At 42.1% G+C, this 24,274-nt stretch overlaps 1 protein-coding gene across 3 annotated transcripts; it reads left to right on the top strand.

Moving 5' to 3' along the window:
- Positions 1 to 3,045: 3,045 nt before the first annotated feature.
- On the top strand, positions 3,046 to 21,946 carry tlcd4b (TLC domain containing 4b). 3 transcript variants are annotated; one of them, XM_030407745.1, is made up of 7 exons: positions 3,046 to 3,387; positions 7,022 to 7,174; positions 10,257 to 10,346; positions 16,109 to 16,167; positions 16,913 to 17,007; positions 17,154 to 17,227; positions 17,322 to 21,946. In XM_030407745.1, the coding sequence occupies exons 2-7, from the start codon at positions 7,029 to 7,031 to the stop codon at positions 17,668 to 17,670; spliced, it is 813 nt and encodes a 270-aa protein (XP_030263605.1). In that variant the 5' UTR covers positions 3,046 to 3,387; positions 7,022 to 7,028; the 3' UTR covers positions 17,671 to 21,946. The 3 variants fall into 3 exon arrangements, with proteins under 3 accessions (XP_030263605.1, XP_030263607.1, XP_030263606.1); XM_030407747.1 differs by lacking the exon at positions 3,046 to 3,387 and adding an exon at positions 3,472 to 3,666; XM_030407746.1 differs by lacking the exon at positions 3,046 to 3,387 and adding an exon at positions 3,759 to 4,338.
- Positions 21,947 to 24,274: the final 2,328 nt, after the last annotated feature.

Below are 24,274 nucleotides of genomic sequence, written 5' to 3'. Positions count from 1 at the left end.
ACGCCGACCCCTGCTCGCTCGCTATGACTGGCATCTGATCTGCTCTAATTAGCAGCTGATGTTTAGTAAATCTGTGCGGCTCTTCATTGTTGGAGGAAGGATTTGATTCATCCTGTCTCAAAACACTCTTTCAGTCGACACAAATACCATTTACCCATCCCCGTGTGCTTTCTCACACACTCACTCTCTCAGTCAGACAGGTTTATTTCCTCAGTGCCAGACTGGAGAGGAAATATTCTCCAAATTAGAATTCTCACATTAAAATCTAATTCTCTTGAAATCTGATAGTATCTCAATCTAATTGTAAAAGTTACTCCTAATGCCTAGGATGTCTCCTGCAGCATGTTCATCTCTGAGGTTGCATCTGGTCGTGCTGCCGGCTTCATATATCCGTCTCAGTGAACGTGCTCTTCATTTTTCAACTCCACTCTTGTTTCTGGCTCACACACTTCTTAAATAGAGGGTACCATCCACTTCTCACTCTCTCTTTGTTAAAAGTTTCATTTTCAGTGCAGTTCATTAAAACCAATACCTTTGTAACTACCTTTTAAATGTTTGTCATTGTGCCCGATCTGGCCTTGCACAGAGGCTCGGCGGCTGGATTGGGCTTGTGATACCACACAATGCGAGCTCAAGGCTACCCAGCGAACATAAAGCCTAGTGATTTCTATACAGGCCCGTATGTGAGTGTGGAATAAAAAAAAAGAAAAAGTTCCTGCCGTGTATGTGTGTGTGTGTGTGTGTTGTGTGTGTGGTGTGTGTGGTGGAACCAGACTGACAACCTTGACTCAACATATCTCTCCGCAGCAAAGTGACTCAGAAGCTGACAGAACAGAGAGTTCCGACAGCTGCCACGACAGAGAACAAAAGCTTCTTATTAGCAGGCTGTAATGACCCGCAGGTCAGCTTTGTCTGTATTCTGAGGGTGCAGCAGTTATGGATCTGCATTTGATTCCTTTGCCCTCACTGCGTGAAGGTGACTTGTTTTCCTCCAGGTTTGCCTATTTCCTCAAGCAGTGCATTCCAAAGTCTACTGGTGACTAAAGGTCTGACGTCTGAGCAGCATGCTGTGAGAGGCGAGCTTCAGTTGTATGCATCGTGTTCATATGCAATACATACATCTGAATCTCGCATTTGTTGTTGTCTTAAAGACAAAACAAGACAAAAACAATAACCAACTCATCATGCTATGGATCTCTACAGATTACAGACTCTATAGATTTCCGCGTCCTCAGCCTGAATGCTGCTGAATGACATTTAAAGGATAAATTCCCCCCACGAAGATTCAGCCGCTATCTACTCACCATTATGCGGATGGAAAAGTCGGGTGAAGTTTCGTTGTCTGTAAAACGTGTCAGGAGCTTCGTGGCAAAACGGTGTTGCGGCATTCACCTAAACAACTGCAGTAAAAGGGGATGTGTTTTAAAATGTAAGAAGACAGCTCATCTGATGGCGCAATATCCCGAATTGATTTGAAAAGAGCAAAAAGTTATATATACCCTTCGATGTGTGGTCAAGCCAATGCACCTACTGTAGAGGGGGGAGTGTGCTAATGCTCTAGCTGAGCAGCTACAGTGAACAATTTAGACTTGAAACAGGTGTAAATAATGTCTTTTGAAATCAGCTTAGGATCTCGGGCCTTTGGAGACACGATAAAGCTGTATGTCATTTTATGTATTTTTTCAGCTGTCACACAAGTCCCCATCTACAGCTGACTGCTGCCACGCTGCAGCTGAGGAAGCTCCAGCTGAAGCTCCGGGAATGTTTTATAGACTTAAACTACGCCCAACTTTAAATCAGCATGGGGATGATAAGATAATGACTGAATTTTCACTGTTGGGTGAACTTTTTCCGTTAGAGGACCATAGTGTATTTAGTGCAGCCCAAGCTGACATCTTGAAATTGCTTGTTTCATCTAACCAGTGCTCGGAAACCCAGAGATACTCTGTCCACAATGATATAAAACAGAGAAAAGCAGGAAATACACTTTTGAGAGAAGAACCTGAGAGTGTTCATTACGTCTCTGTCACTTAACTAATAAATGAATTGACTAATCTCTCAGCTCTACATACAATTTTGCGGGTATGCTGTGCAGTTTCAGAATTTAGGATTGTATTATGTATCGATTTACATTCAAGGCTGCCAGTGGTGTGGAGTCGTTGCATTATGACATGAAGATCAATCATCAGATTCAGGAGACAGACTAAAACTTGCTTGAGTGGTGTAATCAATCACGGAGACAAAACATGATTGATTGATTGATTGACCGATTGATTTTCTTCTATTTTTCATGTCACGTACACAAAGTGCTGAGTCCTCGTGGGTGTACAGGACGCCAAGAGTAAAGTCGCAGTGGTCAAACATCTAATTTCTGTACAAAATATTCTGCCTTCCCTCCCCAGCTTGGCAAACAAAATCTGCTGTATAAAAGGTCCCCTCTCTAAAGCACAACTCAAGTTTTTTTCATAATCATCCAGCCAATCTTGTATACACGGCAGCAAAACAGAACATGAATTTCAATCTGAATTTGTAAGAGCACACACAGAGACGCTGTCTGCCTGAAGTGGCATTAAACCCGCTGGTACAAGATTATTCTTCACATAAATTCTCCACTGCATCTACTCTTATTGAGACAACAAGCTTGGGATTTATGCACGTAGACTACCTTATCATCAACAGACAACAGAATCTCCTGAATATCCCGGGGTGTTTTACAATGTACAGTTGTTATGCGGTGATGCAGTTCCAGAGCAGATTTGAGTGTGTGCTGACACAGAACGAGGATGTGACTTTAAATGTTGTGGCTGCTCAATGCTAGGCTCAAGAGTCAAGATTTTCATAGGGAAATGAATGGACGCCATCGGATGGCTGGTATTTACAGTCAATTAAAATGTCTACAGCACACTGATTTTATAGTAAAGTGTCTACAACACCTTCTGCCTTCCTGCCACTTATCATTAATAATACTGTAATGTGGCCTTTGTTCCTCGTGGGTGTAGCCTCTGCCGCGGGGGCGTGTGCACCAGGGGGTGGGTACGTGTCGACGTCACCGGTTGGTCATTTCTGTCAACGCCAAAATAAAACGAGTAAAAAACTTTTCTCTCGGATTCATAACTCGAAACACATGGCAGCGGGGAAACAAAGCCGCGACAAAAGCCATTTTTCTCCGGGCTGTGATGGTTGTCGGGACGCGGCATTGTTCGCGTAGCAGAGGAGGCTCTTTTTTTTGTCCCCTTTCTTTCTTCCCTGGGGTCGCACAGCGAGAGCCAGCGGGCTTGTTTCACTTTAGCCGACTTGCTAGCTAACACCAAGTTACAAGAAAGTGGAGAAGACGGCGGCTAAACGGCAGCTTTATCCGTCTACACAGACCTATGCGACGGATAGCAGGTAACACAACACTCCCCACTGCTCCTCCAACACGTTAAAATGTTACGTAGACCAACACTTGCGGTGTTTATCTCACACAATTCGGGTGGGTTGTGGTTTGTTTTTTTGACCGTACAAATCTTGGGACCGTAACAGCTCTGTGGCTCTCTCGCCTTGTCGGTGGCAGCGGCAGCAACAACAACAGCATACGTAGCAGTCCGTTCAGTATTTAGACATCAACTTTCCTCCAGAAAACCCGCCGGCCAGGCTGCTTGTTCCAACTCGTCCAACACCTGCCTGGTTTGTACCGTAGAAACTGTGTTTCCTGGTGATAATGTGGCCGATAGTTACCGTGCTGACGCGTAGCTCGTCATTCCCAGATAGCCGTCAGCAGTGCTTTAAGATATCTAAATAATGCAACGTGTATTTATAATGTGCGTAGCGAGGGGAGGTAGCCCATTAGTATTACATATTAAAACCCTTTACTTTGGATTGCTCGCGCCAGTTGCTATTGTGCGCCGGCCACAATACACCAGATCACAGGAGGGAGCGTCTGGTTATACTGTGCGAGTCTGTATGCTAAACACCGCAATCGGTTTGAAACGGAAATAATCTCCAGTTATGTATCAGTATTCATGTCATGACCCAACCTGCCTGCAGAGATTGGTGTGATCACGCCGGGCCAGCGTTACGAGAGCAGAGAGCGAGTCAAAGCCACTGGTCTCGTGTAGCAATGCGGTAGACAGAGGCCGGTTTGGATTTCCAAAGGAACCGGTGGGAAATTGAACCGCTATTATTTATGTTTGGTCGATATGTCACGGGGTCATGGTTTGCTGACAGCAGCAGGATAGTCCTGTGGAACAAGGTCAAACGTGGACGGCAGAGCACCTCTCCTGTCCGGGACTGTCAACCGCAGTGAGGAGGCTGCGTGTGCTGCCTCCTCCCATGGGCCACCGTGAACCAGTCTGTCAGGTGAAGAATGCCAATGAATTATTCAGGCACATGCTGCATATGATCAACGTGGCCCAGGAATGTGCATAGCTGCTAGTGGGGACAATGAGAGGCTCTCAGTGTGTAGGGGCTCCTCCAAGAAGATCTGCCCACCTCTGCCTCCCTGTTGAGCATTCCAGTTTCTGGTAAATTCATTGGAAAGCTCAGTAGAGTAGGGGTTCTCACAGCTGCTTTGATTTGTGGGGAGCGTGTATTTGAAAGTTGTCATCCTGCCTGTTTTGAAGTTTGTTGTTCTTTTGATGTTTCTAGGTCACAAATGGAAAATTGTCCTTAAGATTGCCCTTGCACAAAGCTGTAATCTTTGTGGCAGTATTTAAATAGATGGGGTTTTGCTTGTAGGAATTAAGTTTCTTTGTTTTCTTCAACCGCTTGTTCTCATGCTTTGTTTCCTTGTTTTTTACGGAACAGCATGCACACATGACATCGGACATTTTTGAGTAAAAATAGAACTTAATGTAGGCTACATGCCTGAAGTGTCATGTGCTTCCCGGAGGCTAGATGACATGGGTTTCTTGCAACAGAACACTACACAAAGTGTATGGCTACGTTGTATGACGTTTCCACCTTTGTGTTGTAGTCATCTTGACCTTGCACAGTCCTAACAGTCAGCTCTCCAGGAATAAGTGGTTTTAAAAGACTTGCATAATTTTTGTTGTTTAATCAGAATTCCAGCGCATTTGTCGGGCCAGAGTCCAGACCAGCACCGACACAGTATGTTGTAATAGCTGATGTTACTGAAGAACAAATGAGAGGTCATGATGAGGCTGCACTTTGGCAGACAGTCTTTCCTGGAAACTTTGTGACCTTTATTGCTCTCTGATGCTACTCTTTTATTATGACTTGACATATCAATATTACTATCTTTATGTTGCAGGTCAGTGGATAATTTTGATACATGTTATTGTAATTTCAGCTGTAATAGGTAGTCCCACACACTGCTCTTGCTCAGAATCACAGTTTATAAATAATACTAATGTTTCTGTCTGATATAAACTATTATTAATTATGCATTATTAATAGATTGTGTTGCTGAGCAAGGGCAGCGTGCATGATCTATTTTGCTCAACACCAAATTGATTTTATCCAAAGGTGTAAAGGTTGGAGTTGAGAAACAAAGGTAGATATGATTTTTTGCAGCAGCAGCAGCAAATAAAAATGGAAATGAGAAGTGCTCACAAGCTGCAGTCGAAGTTTAGGGCTAAAAATTGCTATAAGTTCTGTACTTGGTCTTGGGAATGAGGCCAGTGAGTTGTTGATGCTTCAGCCTGACCCTAAGACATCCGTTGGCTGAGAGCACAGTCATTTTTTTTTAACGTAAGCAGCTCATACTACCGATTAGATTACAGTCCATGCTGTAACATCAGACTACAGTGAATGAGAACATCCATTTCCCCTCTTTTTTCTCCATTTAACTGTGCCAGAAAAGTACTATTTGAATAACCAGGTTTTGCTGCTAGTGCAAACAATGTGTTGTTTCTGTCCATGTCAACCGATTGCTTGTGATTTGAAAAAACAGGCCTCTCGATTGTTGACCCGAGTGAGGGTAAACAGATCTCTTCGGACAGTGTGTAAACTGCGTATGTGCATGTGTTTACTCTACAGTAGGCTGCACGTCTACATCCAGGCTCTGTGATAGATCTCATCAGTTTCAATTTGTATTGGTGCAAAACTTCAGCTCATCCATCACTGGCTAACACTGCCAACTATGATGGCACTAAAACCTGTGAGATACAGAGTGGGTCAGTGATAAGTAAACATAATACGCAGTTGAGCTCCGACAATTATTTGACTGATCTACTTCTCGATCAAAAGAAATTAATTGCAAAGTATTTTTGATAATTGATTAATAATTTCAGTAATTTCTTGGGCTGGTTCCAGCCTCTCAAATGTCAGTTTTGACAGTAAATGGAGAGTCTTTAGGTTTTTGACTGTCTGAAGATATAATATAAATGGATATGAAATAGTGATATATACAGTAATATATAATATATACCCTAATATACAGATTATTTCAACTTGGATCTGAACAAAATAAAGAGCACTGTTGAATTAAAATTGTTGCGCGCGCAGTCTTCCACAGCCTCTTTGTCATGAGCTGAACCCATTGCTTCATCTTGACAATCCTCTTTTCATTCCTTGCTCAGCCTTTGTTTTCTTCTCAGGGATTTTTGGTGTGTCCTAAACAACTCACTGTAATCCCCTTGCAAAATATGCATAATAATGCAGACTTTTATTCCAAATCTAAATGCTGTGCTGCGTACTCACTTTTTGCTGTTTCTGCCACTCTGTATTTTTCCCTCCGTTTCCCTTAACTCTAGTGCCTCTCTTGTACCGTTCATCTCCTCTTCCAACTCTATGACCTGCCCTGTTTGTCTAAAGCTCCCATGTCAGTTGCATTAGACGGCCCACGTCTTTGGCTTGTATTTTTTTCCCTTCTGTCTCTTTGACTTTCTTCTTTTCCTTGTGGAGTGGATGAGCCACACAGGGTGCCGCTTCAACCTCTCACCACCGCCGCCTCCTCACTTTCTCCTCTGGCGCTGCCCAGGATGACTGACAGTCATCGATTGAACCTGTCCATGTGTATCACCCTCTCTGTATCCTGCCCTCACCCCATCCGTCCTGTCTCCTCCCCTGTTGTGTTTAGGTGAGTGATGGAGACGAGAGAGTTGACCGTGGTAGCTGGCAGCTTCGTGGGTTTCCAGCTTCTCTTCTCGGTGGCCAGCCCGCGGCTCTCCTCTGTCATCACACCAGGTTATGGACGGCTGCCTTCCAGCAAGCTCACAGAGTGGAACTCCAGGTGTGTAACATGAACCCACAACTCTCCTGATGCAGACAGGCATTTTCTCATATGCATCTAACCTGTAAATTGTCTGGCAGGTACATGTGGAAACCAAACCTTGACTTATTGTTCAGTGTTATATGGCAGTTTGTGAGCTAAGAACTTAATAATAGCTCTCCACAAAAGGTCAAAAGTTATCTTGTTTTGTATATGATAGGTTACTTTGTGATAAAAAGTTGGTCCCTCATTATCAAATGAACCTTAACCCTCCAACCTATCCCAACAAATCAGCCCGCAAGTTTAAAGCTATTGATTCGACTTCTAGTTACATTTCAAGTTTTGGAAATGTAAATATTGATTCTCTTCCTTGACTAGGAGCAGCTAACTTGGCTCTGTCTGGAGGTTACAAAAGCTCCCTACCAGCCCCTCTAAAACATACTCATTAGCACTTCATATCTTCTTTGTTTAATCTGTACAAAAAATTGATGTGTAAAAATGTCAGTTCACCATTTTATAGGAAGTTGTGTGCCAGGCTGTATCTTGGCTGAGAGCACTTGACAGACAACCAGTGGAGACTCCAGGAAGCCAGGGCTCCTGCTTAGAAATAGTAAAGTACGTAACTCCCCTTGTAAAATGGTGGGGAAGTGTTGTTTTTGTACTGTTTGTAGAGATTTTGAAGAATGAGGCTAATTAGTAAGCCTGGCTTTTGTCTAAAAGTACCTTTAAAACTCACTGTTTCCCTGTTTGGGTTTTAGCAATCCAAAGTCAGGAAATGTGACTATAATGCTGAACATTAAAATCTCAGTGATCTGTGTGCACCATCTTTCGGGATGGACCTCCAAAGAAAAAATCTTTGTAACAAAATCTGAAAATATACACACAAAATACTTGAATGGAATTCTTCCTATGAGTTATTGGACAGGACAGACTTGAGTGTAGGCCTGCAGTTGCTGGTGGCAACGTTTACCACAGTATAAATATTGACAGCTGTCCTGCTGTGTGCATTTGCTTAAAGGCAGTAAAGCAGCTACATGTGCACAGCCCTTAAGTGTAAGACAAATTTCCCTACAGGTACAATAGAGTATATTGTATCGTATGTACAGTCTTGAGTTCTACTATAAAAGATCAATTCAATTTTGAGTTAATGTAAACAGACACAACAGGACTTTTCCTATATGCTGTCTTAAGCTCAGGTGATTTCTCTTGTGTGTCAGTCCTGGTTTTATCACAATGCAATTTGCCATATGGATATAAAAAGCATGGATGCTCATAATTCATTCACAACCTCATGCCATCAATCAAGTGATCTATTAAAAAAGAACCAAATGAGGAATGCAATATTCAAAGACATCAAAATGCAGTACTTTCATGCGCAAATCAGCAATAACAGTGACACATTGGGTAGCTAGTTAGCTACTTAGACATACTCGTCATAAAGAAAAGGACAGCAATGCATTGAAAAGATAGAGAGTTCTCTTAACCTAGGGTTGGAAGTGTGTGAAATATCTCTGTTCGGAGTGCAATAAATCCCAACAGGAATTTTTGCAAAACAGAGGTATATGGCTAAGTCGTTGGGGCAAGGTGTATTGGAACTGGTCATAAACGCAATGGCATAAAATGTATTCAAGTTTTTCATACAGTGTCACAGATGGGCCCAATTATTTACTGGGCATCTCTTGAGGACCCCTATGAAGCACACACCAGTGTTTTTGGTGATGCAGCTCTGTTGAGGTGGACCTTGATGTGCTTCAGGCTAACTCATTATCCAACCACAAGACTACAACTGTGATGAGAATGGCTGGTGGAGCACAGAGTGGTGTAAAGTTTCAGGCAGAAACCTCAGGGGTGAAGTTCAGAGGGCAGTCACTCTTGGTTGCATAACATCTTTCACAGACTCCTAGTTATTTGCTATTTTTTAGTCCCTCTCTTCCTTTTTGTCTGTCTCTTTGTCTGTCCATCAGAACTGTCCATCAGAACTCACAGATAACCCTCCATTCATACAACTACAATTTACACTGGCCCTCCTATCCATATTTGAAAGTACAGGTTGTCCTGACCAAGGATGGAATAGTCCAAAACAAGTCAAAGGCCAGGCACTGATGGTTCACTTCAGAGTGGCTTACTGTTGCATAACAGCCAGTGCTCAATGTGTCAGTATGTTGTTTATGTAACCACGACTTAAGTGCATGGAGAGGAGGGAGAAAGCATTTCCAAAGAAAGAATAGGACCACATGTCTGCTGTAAAACACAGCTGCATAAACTAGATGCCTTTTGTAAGCATTGTTCATTTAAAAAAAAAAAAAATCGGTTTACCTTGTTTATTTTCTATATTGTCTGTTCTATTTAAATCCTGCATTCTTTCAAATTTTATGAATATAATTGTCAGCATGTCAGCCTGTGAGATTCGTAACACAGAAAGCTGTATTGACACTCCGCTTGAACAACTTCCTTCAGCCAAGTTCCTCTGTGGCCAGTCCATTTTTAGACACTTCAGTCCAATTCAGCAGCAGTAAATGGACTCTTCCTCTCATACAGTAGCTGATCTGTAGAGCCAGTCTTGGCCCAGGCTCAGGCCAGCAGCTGGACAGGGACCGCTGCACCCTAGATGCTGCATGGTGACAGAGGAGCAACTGTGATTCTGGTAGAGGAGAGATAAGGGCCACTGGACCTCTGGAGTATCTCTTCATTGGCCCAGATAACCACTCCACAGGTCAGGGGTGTGCTGTATCAGGACAGATAAAGAGGAAGTTACACTCACGTGGACATGTGAGAACATAGCTGTAATTACATACTATATGCAGGCATTAGAGGACAGCAGAGACTTGAGCAGCACAGATCTTTCTTTTTAAATTACTTTTATGTCCTTTTCTTGACTTTATTGATAGGCAGATGAAGCATGTCAGGGAGAGGGGGATATCATGAGGCTGCACGTCAGATTCAAACCCTGGGCCGCTGTGGCAAAGACATAGCCTCTGTTCATGGGGATGAGACTTTATGATTCCGCATAAGTTACAATTCTTGACTTTAAACTGTTTTTAGACTGTTATCATGTTTACAACTTTGTTCGATCCTTTGTGTATGTGTGTGTGTTCATCCCCAGATTGGTGTCAACTGTGCACGCCCTGATTGTGGGGCTTTTCTGTCTGTACATCTTGTGGTTCGATGATGCGGTCAACGCCAACCCTGTCTGGTAAGAGGAACAGAAAGTAAAAACTCATTTATATTTAGAGTTGCAATAAGTAATTTATCCGTTGTCAACTACAAAATGAATTGCCTGTTTTGGTAAGGGATTATTCAGTTTGAGTCATTTTTTAGGAAATAAAGTCAAACTTCTGTTTCCAGCTTCTTAAATGTGGATATTTTCTAGTGTCTTTACTCCTCTATAACAGCAAACTATGTACCTTTTGGTTTTTGGAAGAAACAAGACATTTTCTGATAGTTTATAGAACCACTAATAGATTAATGGAGAAAATTAATCGACAATAAAAATATTCACTTGGGAAATATCCAACATCATGTTATTAGAATGAAATGAGGCAGATGAATGTGTGACATGCAAATGGATACGGCCATATAAACCCCCATAAACACAAAAGCAAGGATGATAGAAAAGGCAAAAACACTGAGGCATAATGCCTCGTCATTTTGGCAGGCGAAAAAAACAAGGAAAAGCAGTGTGAATGCTTAAGGCGCTTTTAGGAGAAACCTGTCTTCTCACATCTGCCTTTTCAGAGCAGCAGCCATGTCTAGCTCACGAGGGAAGGGCGGAAACAGATGAAGGGATGAAGATGGGAGGTGGGCGGTAGTGAAGGATCGTCAGGGTTGGTAGTTAGTACCTTTGGAGAGATGACGGTGGCGTTCCCTTCATCAGAACGAAAGAGGGAAGGGGGAGAGGACGGATCTAATGTGTCAGTGGAGTCTCTAGAGAGTTGTAGATTCAGTGGATTTAGCCTTTGATTATTGTCTTTACTGTCTTCTCTCTGCCTCTCTGCTATGGCTGACTGTGTAATATGCATCAATGAATCTTGGAGAAAAGAAATGGTAATTTCCTTCTCTGTTTCTTTCTCCTTTTCAATATCTCAATCAGTTATTTTAAAAGATTTCATCTTTCTGTCTCTCACTTCTCTCTTATATTCTTACAATACTCCTTCCCTCCCCCTCCTCTCTCTCTCTTCTTCTGTTTCGCTTCCTCTCTTGCTCTCCAGCAGACAGACTAGAATCCAACCAACAAGGCTCCTTTTCATAGCAAACAACAGCAGCCTAGTCCTCTGCCCCCCCCCCCCCCCCCACACCACACCACACCACACCACACCACACACCACCAGCCCTCCATGAGCCTCCTCCTGCCTCTAGCTGTCTGTTGTACCCCTGGCTGTCAAATCAATGCAGCACACCTCCCTCGCTCTTATTGTCTCTGCACTGGCCCCGGCCAGCATCGCTGATAGAGCGAAAAGGGGGTGAAGAGGGAGAGGGGGGTGGGCTTTCTCCCTCCCTCCTCCTCCTCCTCCTACCAATCTTCATCCACTGAGTGTATATGTGCTTAGTATCTTAGCCTTTCTCCCAAAGCTTCTTTGTCTTTACGTACATTATTTGGAACAGGATCTAATGCACTTATTTTCTGTCACATGGCCATTTCCTCAGCTCCGTCGAGAAAAGGAGTTTGATTTGGTTTCTTTACACACACTGCGACAAATGCATATTAGGGCTGGGAAATATTACCTTAAAATGATATTGCAATACTTACTGGGCATCAGAAGCAAATATTACAATGGTTTTTTTGTTTTTTTTTAATTACCTCTGCCGATAATCATCCCTAAAAGTCATTGGATAAACAATCTTTACCAAGGTGGATATAGTGGGTGGGACTAAACGGGTAAAGGCAAGTATCAGAATAAATGAAACAGTCAGGCAAGTTCTAGAGCCTGACCGATACTTGATTTGGGGCTGATACCAACATTAAGTTGAACAATTTAGTAAAAAAAATCTGATATCAATATCAGATCCCTGACACGATATATTATGGAGACAGGATATTTAACAGATAAACAGTTAACTTTATTGACTAAAATGCACTGAAATGAGAAACTCCACCAGGAATGTAATAACAGTAATAAGGCAGCCTTTAAAAACCATGTCATGATAAAATAACATCAATGATCTAAGGTGATGCATAGATGCATGTCACAATATCATTGTATTTCCAGGCTCTAAGTTATTTCCATTGTCGTCCTCTATTTGAAAAGACAAAGACGGCAGTGCTAGTTGCAGAGGCTGAGGTACTTTCCACTCAAATATATCAATATCTCTCCCTATATAAATGGAAATGGAAAAGTTTCTGTGTTGGCATATTGTTGGTGTTCCAAATTGAGCCCTGCAGTTGGCTACGTCTGTTTATTTCCTCATCTTACCTCCTTCACCAGCGAGCACCTAAACAATCCCCAGCGCTATCCTAATGCCTGAAAGCTCATCTAGTTGCAACACTGGAGTGGTGCAAGCATAAATTCTCCAGTCAATCTGATTGTATTGCAGCATCATTAAGACCGTCACACAACAGCATTGTTCTCTCCACAGTGCTTGAGTGGTCACAGCCGTCCTGTTAGAAACCTGCATTGTTTTCAGCTGCTGCTCAGGCTCTTTCAGAGTGTCAGTCTGGCTGGCAGCGCGGCCCGGGCTGTTATCATAATCCATTCAGTTAACAAGCACCGTGTCTGACCACCCCTCCCTCTGCTGTCTTTTTTTCGTTGGCTTATCTGAACTTGAACTTAATATGTGCAGGGCCATTTGAGGAGGACAAGGGACCAAATTTCAGGGTGGAGTAGAGTTGAGGTCAACCTAGTTTAGATGTAATGTTTGGACAAAAAGTTTCCAACACTTCCATGACATTTCAATTCTACTTTTAGTATGAGTGTTCCAACTCAGATTCACCAGAATCACTTAACATAACTCACTTGTTTTATTACCTGTTCATTCAAGGGATGATCTGTAAACATTTTAAAAACAGACACCTGCTAAATGTTCTGCTCCATGTGTCCACAAGTTTAATTCTGCCTAAAAACTAAAAGACAAATTTCACACCTCCTGCTGTCACAAATCTGCAGACAAATTTTGCATCATACATCATCATCAGTAGTCATAAGAAAAGACCTGGAAAATGAGAGAATTATTAAAACAGCTGTCCAGACCATGTCATCACACATCCGTTTCAGGACAGAAATATAGACAAAATGGAAATGAAGTATAAGCTATAAAGCATCTTTCTAAAGATACTCCGCATGACAACAATGGTCACATAGTTTATTACATGTCACTCTGTGCAAGATGTTTCTATTCAAATCTAGTCCCTTTCTGTTTTTGACTGTACAATATCAATATTATGCGTGTCAGATTATGTGATGAAAGCCTTGTGAATAATAGCGCAACCTAAACAGTGTAAACAGAAAAAAGTACGAGAGCAAAGGCTTGTTGTCACCTTGAGTCATCCATCTGTTTCTCCACAGCTCTGCAAGGTTTTCCAGAAAAATGCCATTATTTTGGTTTGTGTGCACATGTGAGTGTGCGTTCTTTCCCTCAAACTTTATTCAACAATGACATCCACAAAGCATAGCACCAGCCAGTGAGTTCTGTGTTGCATCATGTCATAATCTGATTGGTTTGCACACCTGGGTAATAGCAGCAGTGACATTTTGGATTTTTGGTCCTGCTGTCATTGGTCATTGGTCAAAGCTCTAAATCAGCTATTGGTGGATGTGTCTCAGTCAAAAGATTTTAGCAAGTTTCTCTGATGTCAACTTTCACCTTGGGAAGGCTAAAATTACACGGTGTCAAGCAGCTTTAAAGCAAAGTGGACCATAATTTGCAGTCACTAATGTGATCGCTGCAGAGATAAATGAAGAAGATCAAACAGTTACATTACAGGTGATATTATGCTGAGCAACCTGTGTACACAGACAGATCTGTTGAAGGTCCAGTGGAGAATAGTATCCAGTTCTTTACTGAAGTACTGTAATAAGGTACAATTTTGAAGTATTTGTGCTTTACTTGATCATTTCCATATTGCTCTTTTTACTCCCATTATATTTTTTCAGAAAACTTCATAGTTGTTTCACAGATTTAGTTCACTTATAAAACATATAATCAACAAACAATGTATGATGTAAAATCATAGAATGAGATTAAACTTTATTGATCCATGTGGGGGAAATTCACAAGCTACCCAGCAGATATACTTTATTGTTGACTCTAGTGAAGGTGGTTTGACTAAAGTGATGTACACATTAAAACATAAGTAGTCCAATAATATAAATTATATTGTTCTGTACCCTACTTTTGGTACCTTATAAGTTAAGTATAATTTGATGCTAAATCTGTACTTCTGATGAGTACTTCTTTCACCTTTGCCAGGGTCAGAATATTCCAAAAACCTCATGTTTATGAAAGTAAAATAAAAACATGAAGTAAATTGGAAAAGCATGTTGCCCATCAAACTGATATGACTAACTGAATATTAACTTTAAACCAAGTGTTATTTTATTAGATTTTCTTTGTACAGTTTTGGTCATATTTAAGTTCAGAAAGGTAATAGCTTTAGGCGTTTAATTCTCATTGGCTATATGCTATCATAATTGTCCCAGTGCAGTAGAAAGCAGAATTATATGTACAGTAAAATGAATGAATGTGAAAAGTCATTGTCGTCATTGTCACCTGCCAGTTTAGAGCAAATCTGTTCACATGTGTAGGTTCTCACATGAGACCAGTTGAGTCAGGGCTGTTGCAGCTGCTCCTATGTGAAAAAACTCCTTATCTCTTTTCAGACCAAATTCCAGTCAGTTAAGTGTTAAGTGTAAATCAAGAGAGGAGCATGGGCTCACTGTACATTTGATTTACTTAAAGCAGGATCACATTGATCTGATTATCAAGGAGCCTTTGGACTCTGTGACTACCACACTATCAGTTAAGTTGGGGGCTATCCAAGATCACATTTGCTTGCTGCATTTCAGTGTAACTGCAGTGGTAAAATGATACAAGTGATCCGTTAACAGGAGGAGCACTCTCTTGTGAAACAGGCATTAGATTAGATACATAATCAGAGAGAAAGGAGGTGCAGATGAGATTGACATTGAGTTGAGGAGAAGCTGCTTGTTCAACACACCTATAGCTGTAGATGATGTAACACCAGAGGCATTTATGTTCCATAGCATATAAATACAAGAGGGATATTTTCACTGCACTCTATATATTTATGGCAGAGGTAGATAGATGGTATGCTGAACAATCTTGGGTGAAATTTTCAGAATTGACGTTAAAGGATAAAAGCCCAGGGTCATCTGGTGGGTAAGGTGTGCTGTCACACAGCCGGTGCATGTGCGCGCTTGGGCTTTTGAGTGTGTATGTTTATACAGTATGTGTGTTGTGGGGTTCAGTTACACAAGCATTCAGCCAGTCATTGGCCATATGATACTTGTGACTGATACCAGGATCAGATGTCTATTGAAGCACAGACACCTTCATTGTTACTTTGAACAGATGCTATTTGCAAGGACACCTAACGGTCACCAGAGCACTTCACGGGTCTCTGAACTGAACCACTGATTACTGTTTATTCACAGACCAAAAAAAATGTACATAGATATGTTACATACGCAGACAGCATGCTGTTCTTAATAATTAAGACCTAGCCCTGTACGTAAGTATCACGACAAGCTCATCAGCATTAGACAATCAACCTTGACTGACCTCTCTACATTAGTGAGTTGGGTTCAGTAATTAGTTTGCAAAGCTGCATCATGTTCTCCTTTACAAGAGCAGATTATTGATCAGGGGGGCACTGTGTGAGTGCTTCAGATTTTACTGGAATAGTAAGTAGCTTCCTCCTCTGGCTTGTTTATTCAGAGGGTTGTAGAGTTACAGCTGTGATGAAAGTACTTTTACACTGTGTTCTTTGCTTTTCCACAGGGGTGACCCCAGTCTCGTCAAACTAAATGTAGCCATAACCTGTGGTTACCTCGTTTATGGTGAGCTCCTTCTGTTTTCGCTTCTGTTGATCATTCCTTCTAGTACGCAATCCATGAGGGCAGTCAGGCAGTGTTTGTAATGTAAATACAGAAAGGACAAGCACTTTAATCTGAGGCAAGTTGATTATAGTCAGAAACACAGAAACAACAATGCCAGGCTCGTCATCAACAGCAGTCAACCATATGACATCTGGAAATCTTTACTTTAATATGTGATATACAGATGCATCCATTTAAAAACTCTTCACAGACTATTTAGGCTAACCCTGTCTACTGAAAGTTGAAAGTAATGACCATACTTAAAACTTCACATACAAGTGTTTTCTACTTACTTAACTTTTCCCATTCTTGAATTTGGCACTGGTGCAGTTACTGCTAGGCTGTATGCATCTTCAGCCACAAAAGGGACCAACAATCTGCCCTATCAATAAGTGTGTTGATAAAAAAACAACAAAAAAAAACAGACAACTTGCAATGTATTAAATATGTCAAAGGGAACAATATCATATTGTTCATGGAGTATTTTGTCTATCTGTGTATACTTAAGTCTTCTTTTTTGAAATTGAAGGTTACAACCACATTTGAGTTCTTTTACACAACATGTCAGCTTTCACTGTGTTCCATATTGTCTGATACAAATTGTATTTTCACTACTGGTGCAGGTGCACTTGTGCACATAAACCATCCCACTTATCAAACACAATCAATCAAATGTTTCTGACCAACCTGTCACTCCGCCCTATAGACCTTGTGCTGCTTGCATGCAACTGGAGCACTATGGGGGACAGCTTTTTTGTCTGTCACCACTTGGCGGCGCTCTATGCATATGGTTATGTGCTGGTGAGTATCACTTCTCGAGACCCACAGTGTATAATCTTGAACATAGACTGGACACACTGTTTTCTGTGTTATAACGTATTTGTCATTTCACCCCTGTGTGTGTGTGTGTCTGTATGTGTGTGCGTGTGTGCGTGCGATCATTGAAGACACGTGGAGTGCTTCCCTACTTTGCCAACTTTCGCCTCATTTCAGAGTTGTCCACACCATTTGTGAACCAAAGGTGAGTCAGCTTTGCGAGTAAGCATTGTCTTTGTTTTACGACATGGCTGACATATCTTCCACTCAGAGATCTTTTATTCACCCTCTCCCTACAGGTGGTTCTATGAGGCATTAAAGTACCCCCGCTCACACCGACTGGTGGTGTTAAATGGCGTCGCCATGTCCGTGGTGTTCTTCCTGGTGCGCATTGCTGTCATGCCATCATACTGGGCCAGTGTATTCGCCACCTTCGGCACTCAAGACTTTGAGCGGCTAGGCTTGGCCGCCCAGGTGGCCTGGATAACCTCCTGCATTGCCCTGGATATATTAAACACTATCTGGATGTATAAGATTACCCGCGGCTGCTACAAGGTCTTGACAGGGGGAGGAGGACGTAAGGTCAAAGGAGGATCAGAGGCTTCGTCTTCTTCAGACGGGAAGCATGTCAACAACCACACAGACTGAAGAGATGTAGAGCAAAGGATGTGTAGACACAGACATGAGCAGGGCGGGAGGCTGGACATCCAGGAACCTCACAGCCTCTCTCTTTTGCTATAGCCTCAGCATCCCTCAAAACCCTAGCATCGTGTCCCCCAATCCTAGCCCTCGCTCTCCTTGTCGGCTAGTGGATCGGGCTAAGAGTCCTCAGGTTCTGTTCCTGACATAGGGCAAGGACACTGCTCTTTGACTCACTCAAGCACCAGCCTCTGCAGCCTCAGTGTTTTCACTGACGGATAAGTATCTTGCTGGGTGATAGCTTTCGGTCGCAGACGACAAGGTAGAGCCCACAAGCACACTTTAAACCCTGTTTGTCACTCGTCCTTACCACCATCCCCTCAGTCTCCTCTCATGCTCGACTTCAGCCAAAGCCCAATCCTCTGAAGTGCCTGTTAAACACAGGAAAGCAATAATTGTGAAGGACTAAGATCTCAAAGTCTAACAGAGCTTAGCCTCTTCAGAAGACAACCATCTCTGGCTCGCCATTGCTCCTGAACGACCGAAGGCTTCTTCTGTCGTTCATACTCCGTCCACACTCAAGGAGACGTGGCCCACAAAGTGACAAACTCTCCCATTAGACCCATACAGTGTTTGTGAAATCTATAGGGCTCTTGTCTTTACTCATCAGACCTCACAAAAAGAGACAGTAAAACACCATAATGCCTCTTCTACAGTATCACCTGCTGTGGCCTCCTTGTAACAAGTGGCGCCTGCCTGTATCACCAGCCATGCCCCTCCAACCTCCTTACAATTCGGATGATATGTCAAAAAACTAGGAGTGTGCATGCAGGAGAGAGAGAGAGGGATACTCTCTCCAACACCCTTAGCTCCTCGCAGGACGATTTTGCCTTTTCAGTATTCATGGTGTTGGCATCACTGTGCTGTTCTTGATTCTTTGATTTTATACAGCTGAAGTCGTAAGCAGTTGCAGTAACATGTCTAATTCATATTACATCCATTGCAACCCTCTGCCTCACTGGATACTCCACCATCCAGCTTGAACGTTTGGTTTTGTTCTACCTCTCCCCCTGCCTTACAAAGACTTGGTTAATCCAGTAATCATCCGACGATAAACCTTTTTGTTTTACTTTGTAATGTAAAGAGTGATTTTAGCCTTCAAGACATTATCTGTTGTGATTCAGAGGGACTTCTTTGTCCCCCTCTCTCTCTCTCTGTCTCTCTCTCTGTCTCTCTCTCTGTCTCCCTCTAACCGTCTCCAGAGCTTATCCCAGCCAATGCAGTGAATCCAAGCAGCATCACAGTCCTCACCAAACTGTATCCAGTCAGTGTATTTTTCCTATCAAACTACCCTGGAAGCGTTTAGATTTCCATTTAGCTCCTTTTGTTCTCAGCTACTCTGAGAACCTAATTGAGGAATGGAGTAAAGAAAGTTCACATATGCAGAGCATAGTGTGCAAACCATACACTGTATTTGGTGCCCTTCTAAAACACTGACACGGTGCTCTTCCTTTTGCAAAACTGTCCGCATAGGAATGCTTGCAATATGACGTTTTTTCAAACATTTCTAGTATCTAATGAATTTTGATTTACCAATCTGTCGGAAGCAATTTGGCAATCTGCATGTGCATTTGTTTTCTGTATAAACTGTATCATCACTATAGAGCATGGTAAGACTGACATATTTCTGTGATGCCTTAGTGAATAGTCAAGATAGATGAGTAACATCTAGTTATCGCATTAATCAAATGCTTAAAGGGGGTTTGTCTTCCAAACAGTTGATGTTTTTGCCTCTGATACTGAATGCATGTATTTTTGATTCCTTTCTCCTCTCCCTGCATGTCTGTACAGTATATACACATACAGTAGCTATGCAGGTACCCTCTGCACACTGTATGGCTAACTCACTAAACATTGCCACATCCCGTGTATGCCAGTGGGCGTCACTCAGTTTTACAAATTCATTAATTGTTCTTGCTGTACATAACGGCCACATAGCTGATATCATGACAGACAGAGATACAAGAGGATGTTTCGAATCTGGTCACACAACTGGAAAGGAGGACAAGGTGGCCTGTTTACTCCCGTTTTCCTTTTTGCTTAAAAAGAGTACTCCACCGATTCATCATTACACTCCTGTGGACTCGCAGTGGATAACCGATGCAGTAGAAAGCAGGCTTCCATCCAAACGTAGGGCGGATTTTAACCCTATTTTCAGAAATGGAAATAAATTCACATTTCCATCCTCTACTATTTTGCAAATATCAGCAGTGTTTACATCTAGAGAAGCATCTCTTTTGTGATGCTTTGAGGTTCGTTTTGTCTGTGTGTCGGTGTTTTTAGTCATGTAATTTCATGCGCAAATTGAAAAATGCACACAAAAACAGGTGCGTTTTTTTTTTCATTTCATGCATTCTTTTCCCCTTTCAAAACCTGGCGTCCAAATTACCCACAATGCAACTCAAACACTGAGAGTTCCGTTGACTCCAGTGACATATTTTTTAAAAGATTTGCATAATGCCCCCGTAGAGAGATTTGATGACTAAAATCGGTGGAGTTGCCCTTTCAGTTTTTGTATCCCCATTTGGATAGATGGTTATAACAGTCTGAGAATGTCTGGTGGTGTTTTCACTGTGGAACTATAAAGCACACTCCCTGTGGAGCAATAACTCAGCGACCTCCTGTATTTCTGTCTGTCACCACAGAGGAGGGGCTACAGTATCTTGTGCCTTTTACACAAACAGTGGATGTGATGCAGCCAGTTTTGGATTAGCATGACCTTTCTAATGTAATATCCAGTGATTATCTCCTCTGTATTCTGTATGTATACTTGTCTGTATATATTTTTGTAATCTGCCTGCACAATGATTAATCCGGCCAAGTATTATAATCCAAAGCTGATCCCTCTCGGGGAGCCTGTTTTGTGCTGATTTTTTTTTTTTGTGCTCTCCTGAACGGAGGGGTACGTCTCTATGAATGTTGTGATGGGTTATTTAGTGGCATTAAGATGAGCTCACAGTGTCCAAGGTGATGAGAATGGAAAGCAAACTATATATATTTTTTTTTTTTATCGAAGCTCTTTAAGACGTACAGGTAGTTGACACGAAGGCTAACATCTCATTTCTCCCGCCTTCTAAACTCGAAGCTGTGAATACTTGTGGAATAAAACTGTAATGTGGTTCAGTCATGACACTATGATGATTAGACTGCAGTGTGGGAGATGTCCTGAGACTGGCTCAGCTGCAATGCGAACACACTTCTTGTAGCAGCGTCCTTTTTCGTTTAAATTTAGACTGGGAAGACTCTCTGATGTAGGTCTTGTGCACAAAGTAAAACCTACATGTATAAGAATAACGGAATGTTGCCTGGTTGTCTGGACAGTTCTTTTGTATTCGTCAGGGTTTTCTACAGATTATGTCACGATCTGATGTCCGTGCTGTATCTCACACCCTGGGGCGGTTTGAAAATCCACAGAATGAACAATGATTGATGGATATGATAAGGCTGCTATTGTAAGGCTATGATCTGTGTTGTATCAGGTTAGAATAACCACATTGCCTTTGTTTCTTTGGAGAGGCCAACATTCATTATATGATGAATATATTTAAATATTAAAGCATTGAGGTGTATACAAATCTGTATATACACTATCTGTGATCAAGTCCTGAAACCAGATGCACAGTGTACTAATTAAACCTCTGGTTTGGTCGTATTTTGTGTTTAATTTGGATGACAGTTGCATTATAACAAAGCTGCAGTAGAATCTGGTACTTCAACGGTGTCCTCTCAAGGTTACATGTGGTACTTACAGGCAACTCGTATTTCCCCCTCCCAGTTTTTGTTCCTCTGAATTACTTGATTTCAAGTTAAATCCTAAATGTACAATGAAATGGAATGGATAGCGTTTCAGTGTCACATGGATGACATTTATGTTTGAGAATGACTGGAAACAATGTTGACAAACTGATAATCAAACAACTTCCCTGTCCCTTCTTTTCTTTTGAACAATTTGCCGGAGTGGCGGATGTTCCTTCCCTTGTCTCTCTCTGTTTTGTCTTTTAATGCAATGCAATTTCTTGATCTGATCTGTCTGTGTTTTCTGGAGATTTTAATGTGAATCAGCCTACACTACACACAGGCCTTAGGGTCCTTGTCTGAGCATTACCTTGTGACTTGGATTGTTATTGTCTAAAATGACCACTACTAATGATCATGTAACTGTAGTGCTGAAAGCTGAGACTTACTTGAAAGTGTTGCTCTTCAATAAAGTTGAAGACAAGAGAAACGGGCTGCTTGACTCATTCATTTGGACTTTTACAGTGAAATGTGCAATATGTACGATTTGTCCCGCTGTCTAATTCATATTCCAAACTAAAAGGGTATATCATCAGAGTAACTGCTATATGCTGCTAACTGTAGCTGATGTTACCTAGTTAGCCCGGTTTTGCTGTGCATTTAGCTGTCTGGACTGGGAGCTCAGAGCACCAGGGGAGCTAACTTCAGCAGATATTCTGTTGATAATTAAAGTTACTAATTGAATGTTAAACATATAATCCTGAATATTGCACCTTTTAAACATACTACAAGGAGTTTTATTAACTCTTATTTCTGTATAGTTATGACTCTTACTGCCAGCCAGTAGGTTATCCAGGTTCATTTCTTATCCAGGTTGGATGAGTCATGAAATGAAAGCTATTTTTATGGATGAATTGAGGAATCTCACAGCCTGAGGAAAGAAGCTGCTCCCTCATCTGGTGATACGGCACTACAGCAGTTTTTTTTGTTTGTTTGTTTTGTTTTGTTTTTTGCAACCATCTTCATATTATTGTTATTAATCTTACATTAGCACAAAAACATACGTAACTTTATCGCTATGCCACATTCAAACGGCTTGGTCTCTTTGTCAAAACAAACGCGCATGCTAGCCGGATCCAGAACTTCATGAAGCGATTGAGCTCGGTGTTGTCAACAGGGGCCGCCAGAATCCTCACGAAATGAAAGTGCCTGGTAGTTTGCTTTAAATGTTTACCCTTATCATGCAATCGTAGTTCCCTTTTCGCTCTTTCGCTAATTCGTCCGCTCCCTTTAGTTTCTGAACAATGACGTCAGCATGGGAATGGCCTGCTGCATTCAGTGTAAAGCATCCAGACAGCAGCGTGCTCGACTGCTCCAGCCATTCGTCAGCTGTGCGCCGGTGGTATGACAGTTCTACACCGGCAAGCCAAGGCCAGCTACTGGAACTTGGCAGCACTCCTCCATGTTTTACTTTACTTTTTAAATTGTGTGTCAGTGATGGAGCAATTCAACAAAAAAAGGAGTGGTGAGGTCCAGACTGAGACGTTAGAAACGAGATGAAAGGTTGAAGTGCGAGGACGGACTGAAATAGGATGAAAGGGAGATATGAAGGAGGGTGAAGAGTGGAAGCTTTGGAGGGGGGGGGGGGGGCCTCTGAGCTACAGTAGGTCTGTGATTGAAACCATCTCCTGTGCGTGCATGTGTGTGTGTGTGTTGTGCGTGCACCAATCGGTCAAGGGGCTTGGTCAGAGACCGAGGAGCTTTACCAAACATGGTCACATAACAGAGACTCAATGAAAATTTCCTCGTGCTACTACAGCCCACTTTCATGGTGTAGACGTTGCTGCTCAGCTCCACTCATGCACTGGATGAAAATCGTCACCTGCGTGTCGGGTGCACACAGGAGAAACACACCTGCGTGATACAAAAACACACTGCCTGTCATCACCCAATTCCACACAATTGCCATCGCATTACAGAGCAAGGGAAGTATGTGCAGTGTTTGTCGGCGTTTCTGCTGTTTTCATCGAGCGGCTGGTGCCGCAGGAGAGCCACGGCCTCTCATCTGTGTTTACCGTCTGTCAGCTGTGTTTGTAAGACATTTAAACTTAATCTATTCACGTCTATAAATGTCAAGTCTCCTTATTTCCCTCTTTACGCGGCCCAGTGTCTGTGTTTTGAGTTTATTCCTTATGAGTAAGTCGCTAAATTGAGCAAAACATAGTTATGACAAAACAAATAGATTATAGGTTTCAGGAGGAATTCATGCTGAAGACCTTTCCCAGACTTGGAGAAACAAAAGCACAAAGGAAAAAAAACAACAAAAAAAACCAACATTCCAGTCTTTGGAGAGGCTATAAAGGGAGCCGATTTTACAAGGTACTTACACCCTCAGCCAGCGTTGATCGAAATAACTTTTACACCAAGTTGTTAACAAGCTGCACCTAACTATCACCACCTGCCTCAGCCAAAGATGTCATGAGCCTGTCCCGGCCTGTGAATAAGAGCCAAGATTAGGACGTGTGAAAAAGAGCTGAAAGCAGGGACAGTTTTCATTTCGAGCCGCGTGACCCGTCCTCTGGTGGCACGAGGTAGATGGATGAGGGACATTTTCGATTATTTCTAACGAGAAAAGCCTAAGTTTTGTGGAGAAAGTGAACATTTGCTTGCATTTGCTCACAGGGATATTGTTGACATATTAATGGAGACATATTATGCTAATTTTCAGGTTCATAATTCTATCATGGGTTGCCTCGATTATAGGTTTACACGCTTTAATGCTCAAAGAACACATCAGTTTTCTCATACTATCCAGTGC

Source organism: Sparus aurata, chromosome 23, assembly GCF_900880675.1.
Source record: "Sparus aurata chromosome 23, fSpaAur1.1, whole genome shotgun sequence".
NCBI lineage: Eukaryota > Metazoa > Chordata > Actinopteri > Spariformes > Sparidae > Sparus > Sparus aurata.
Note: the sequence above shows the minus strand (reverse complement) of the source record. Positions and strands in the feature narration are given on the sequence as shown.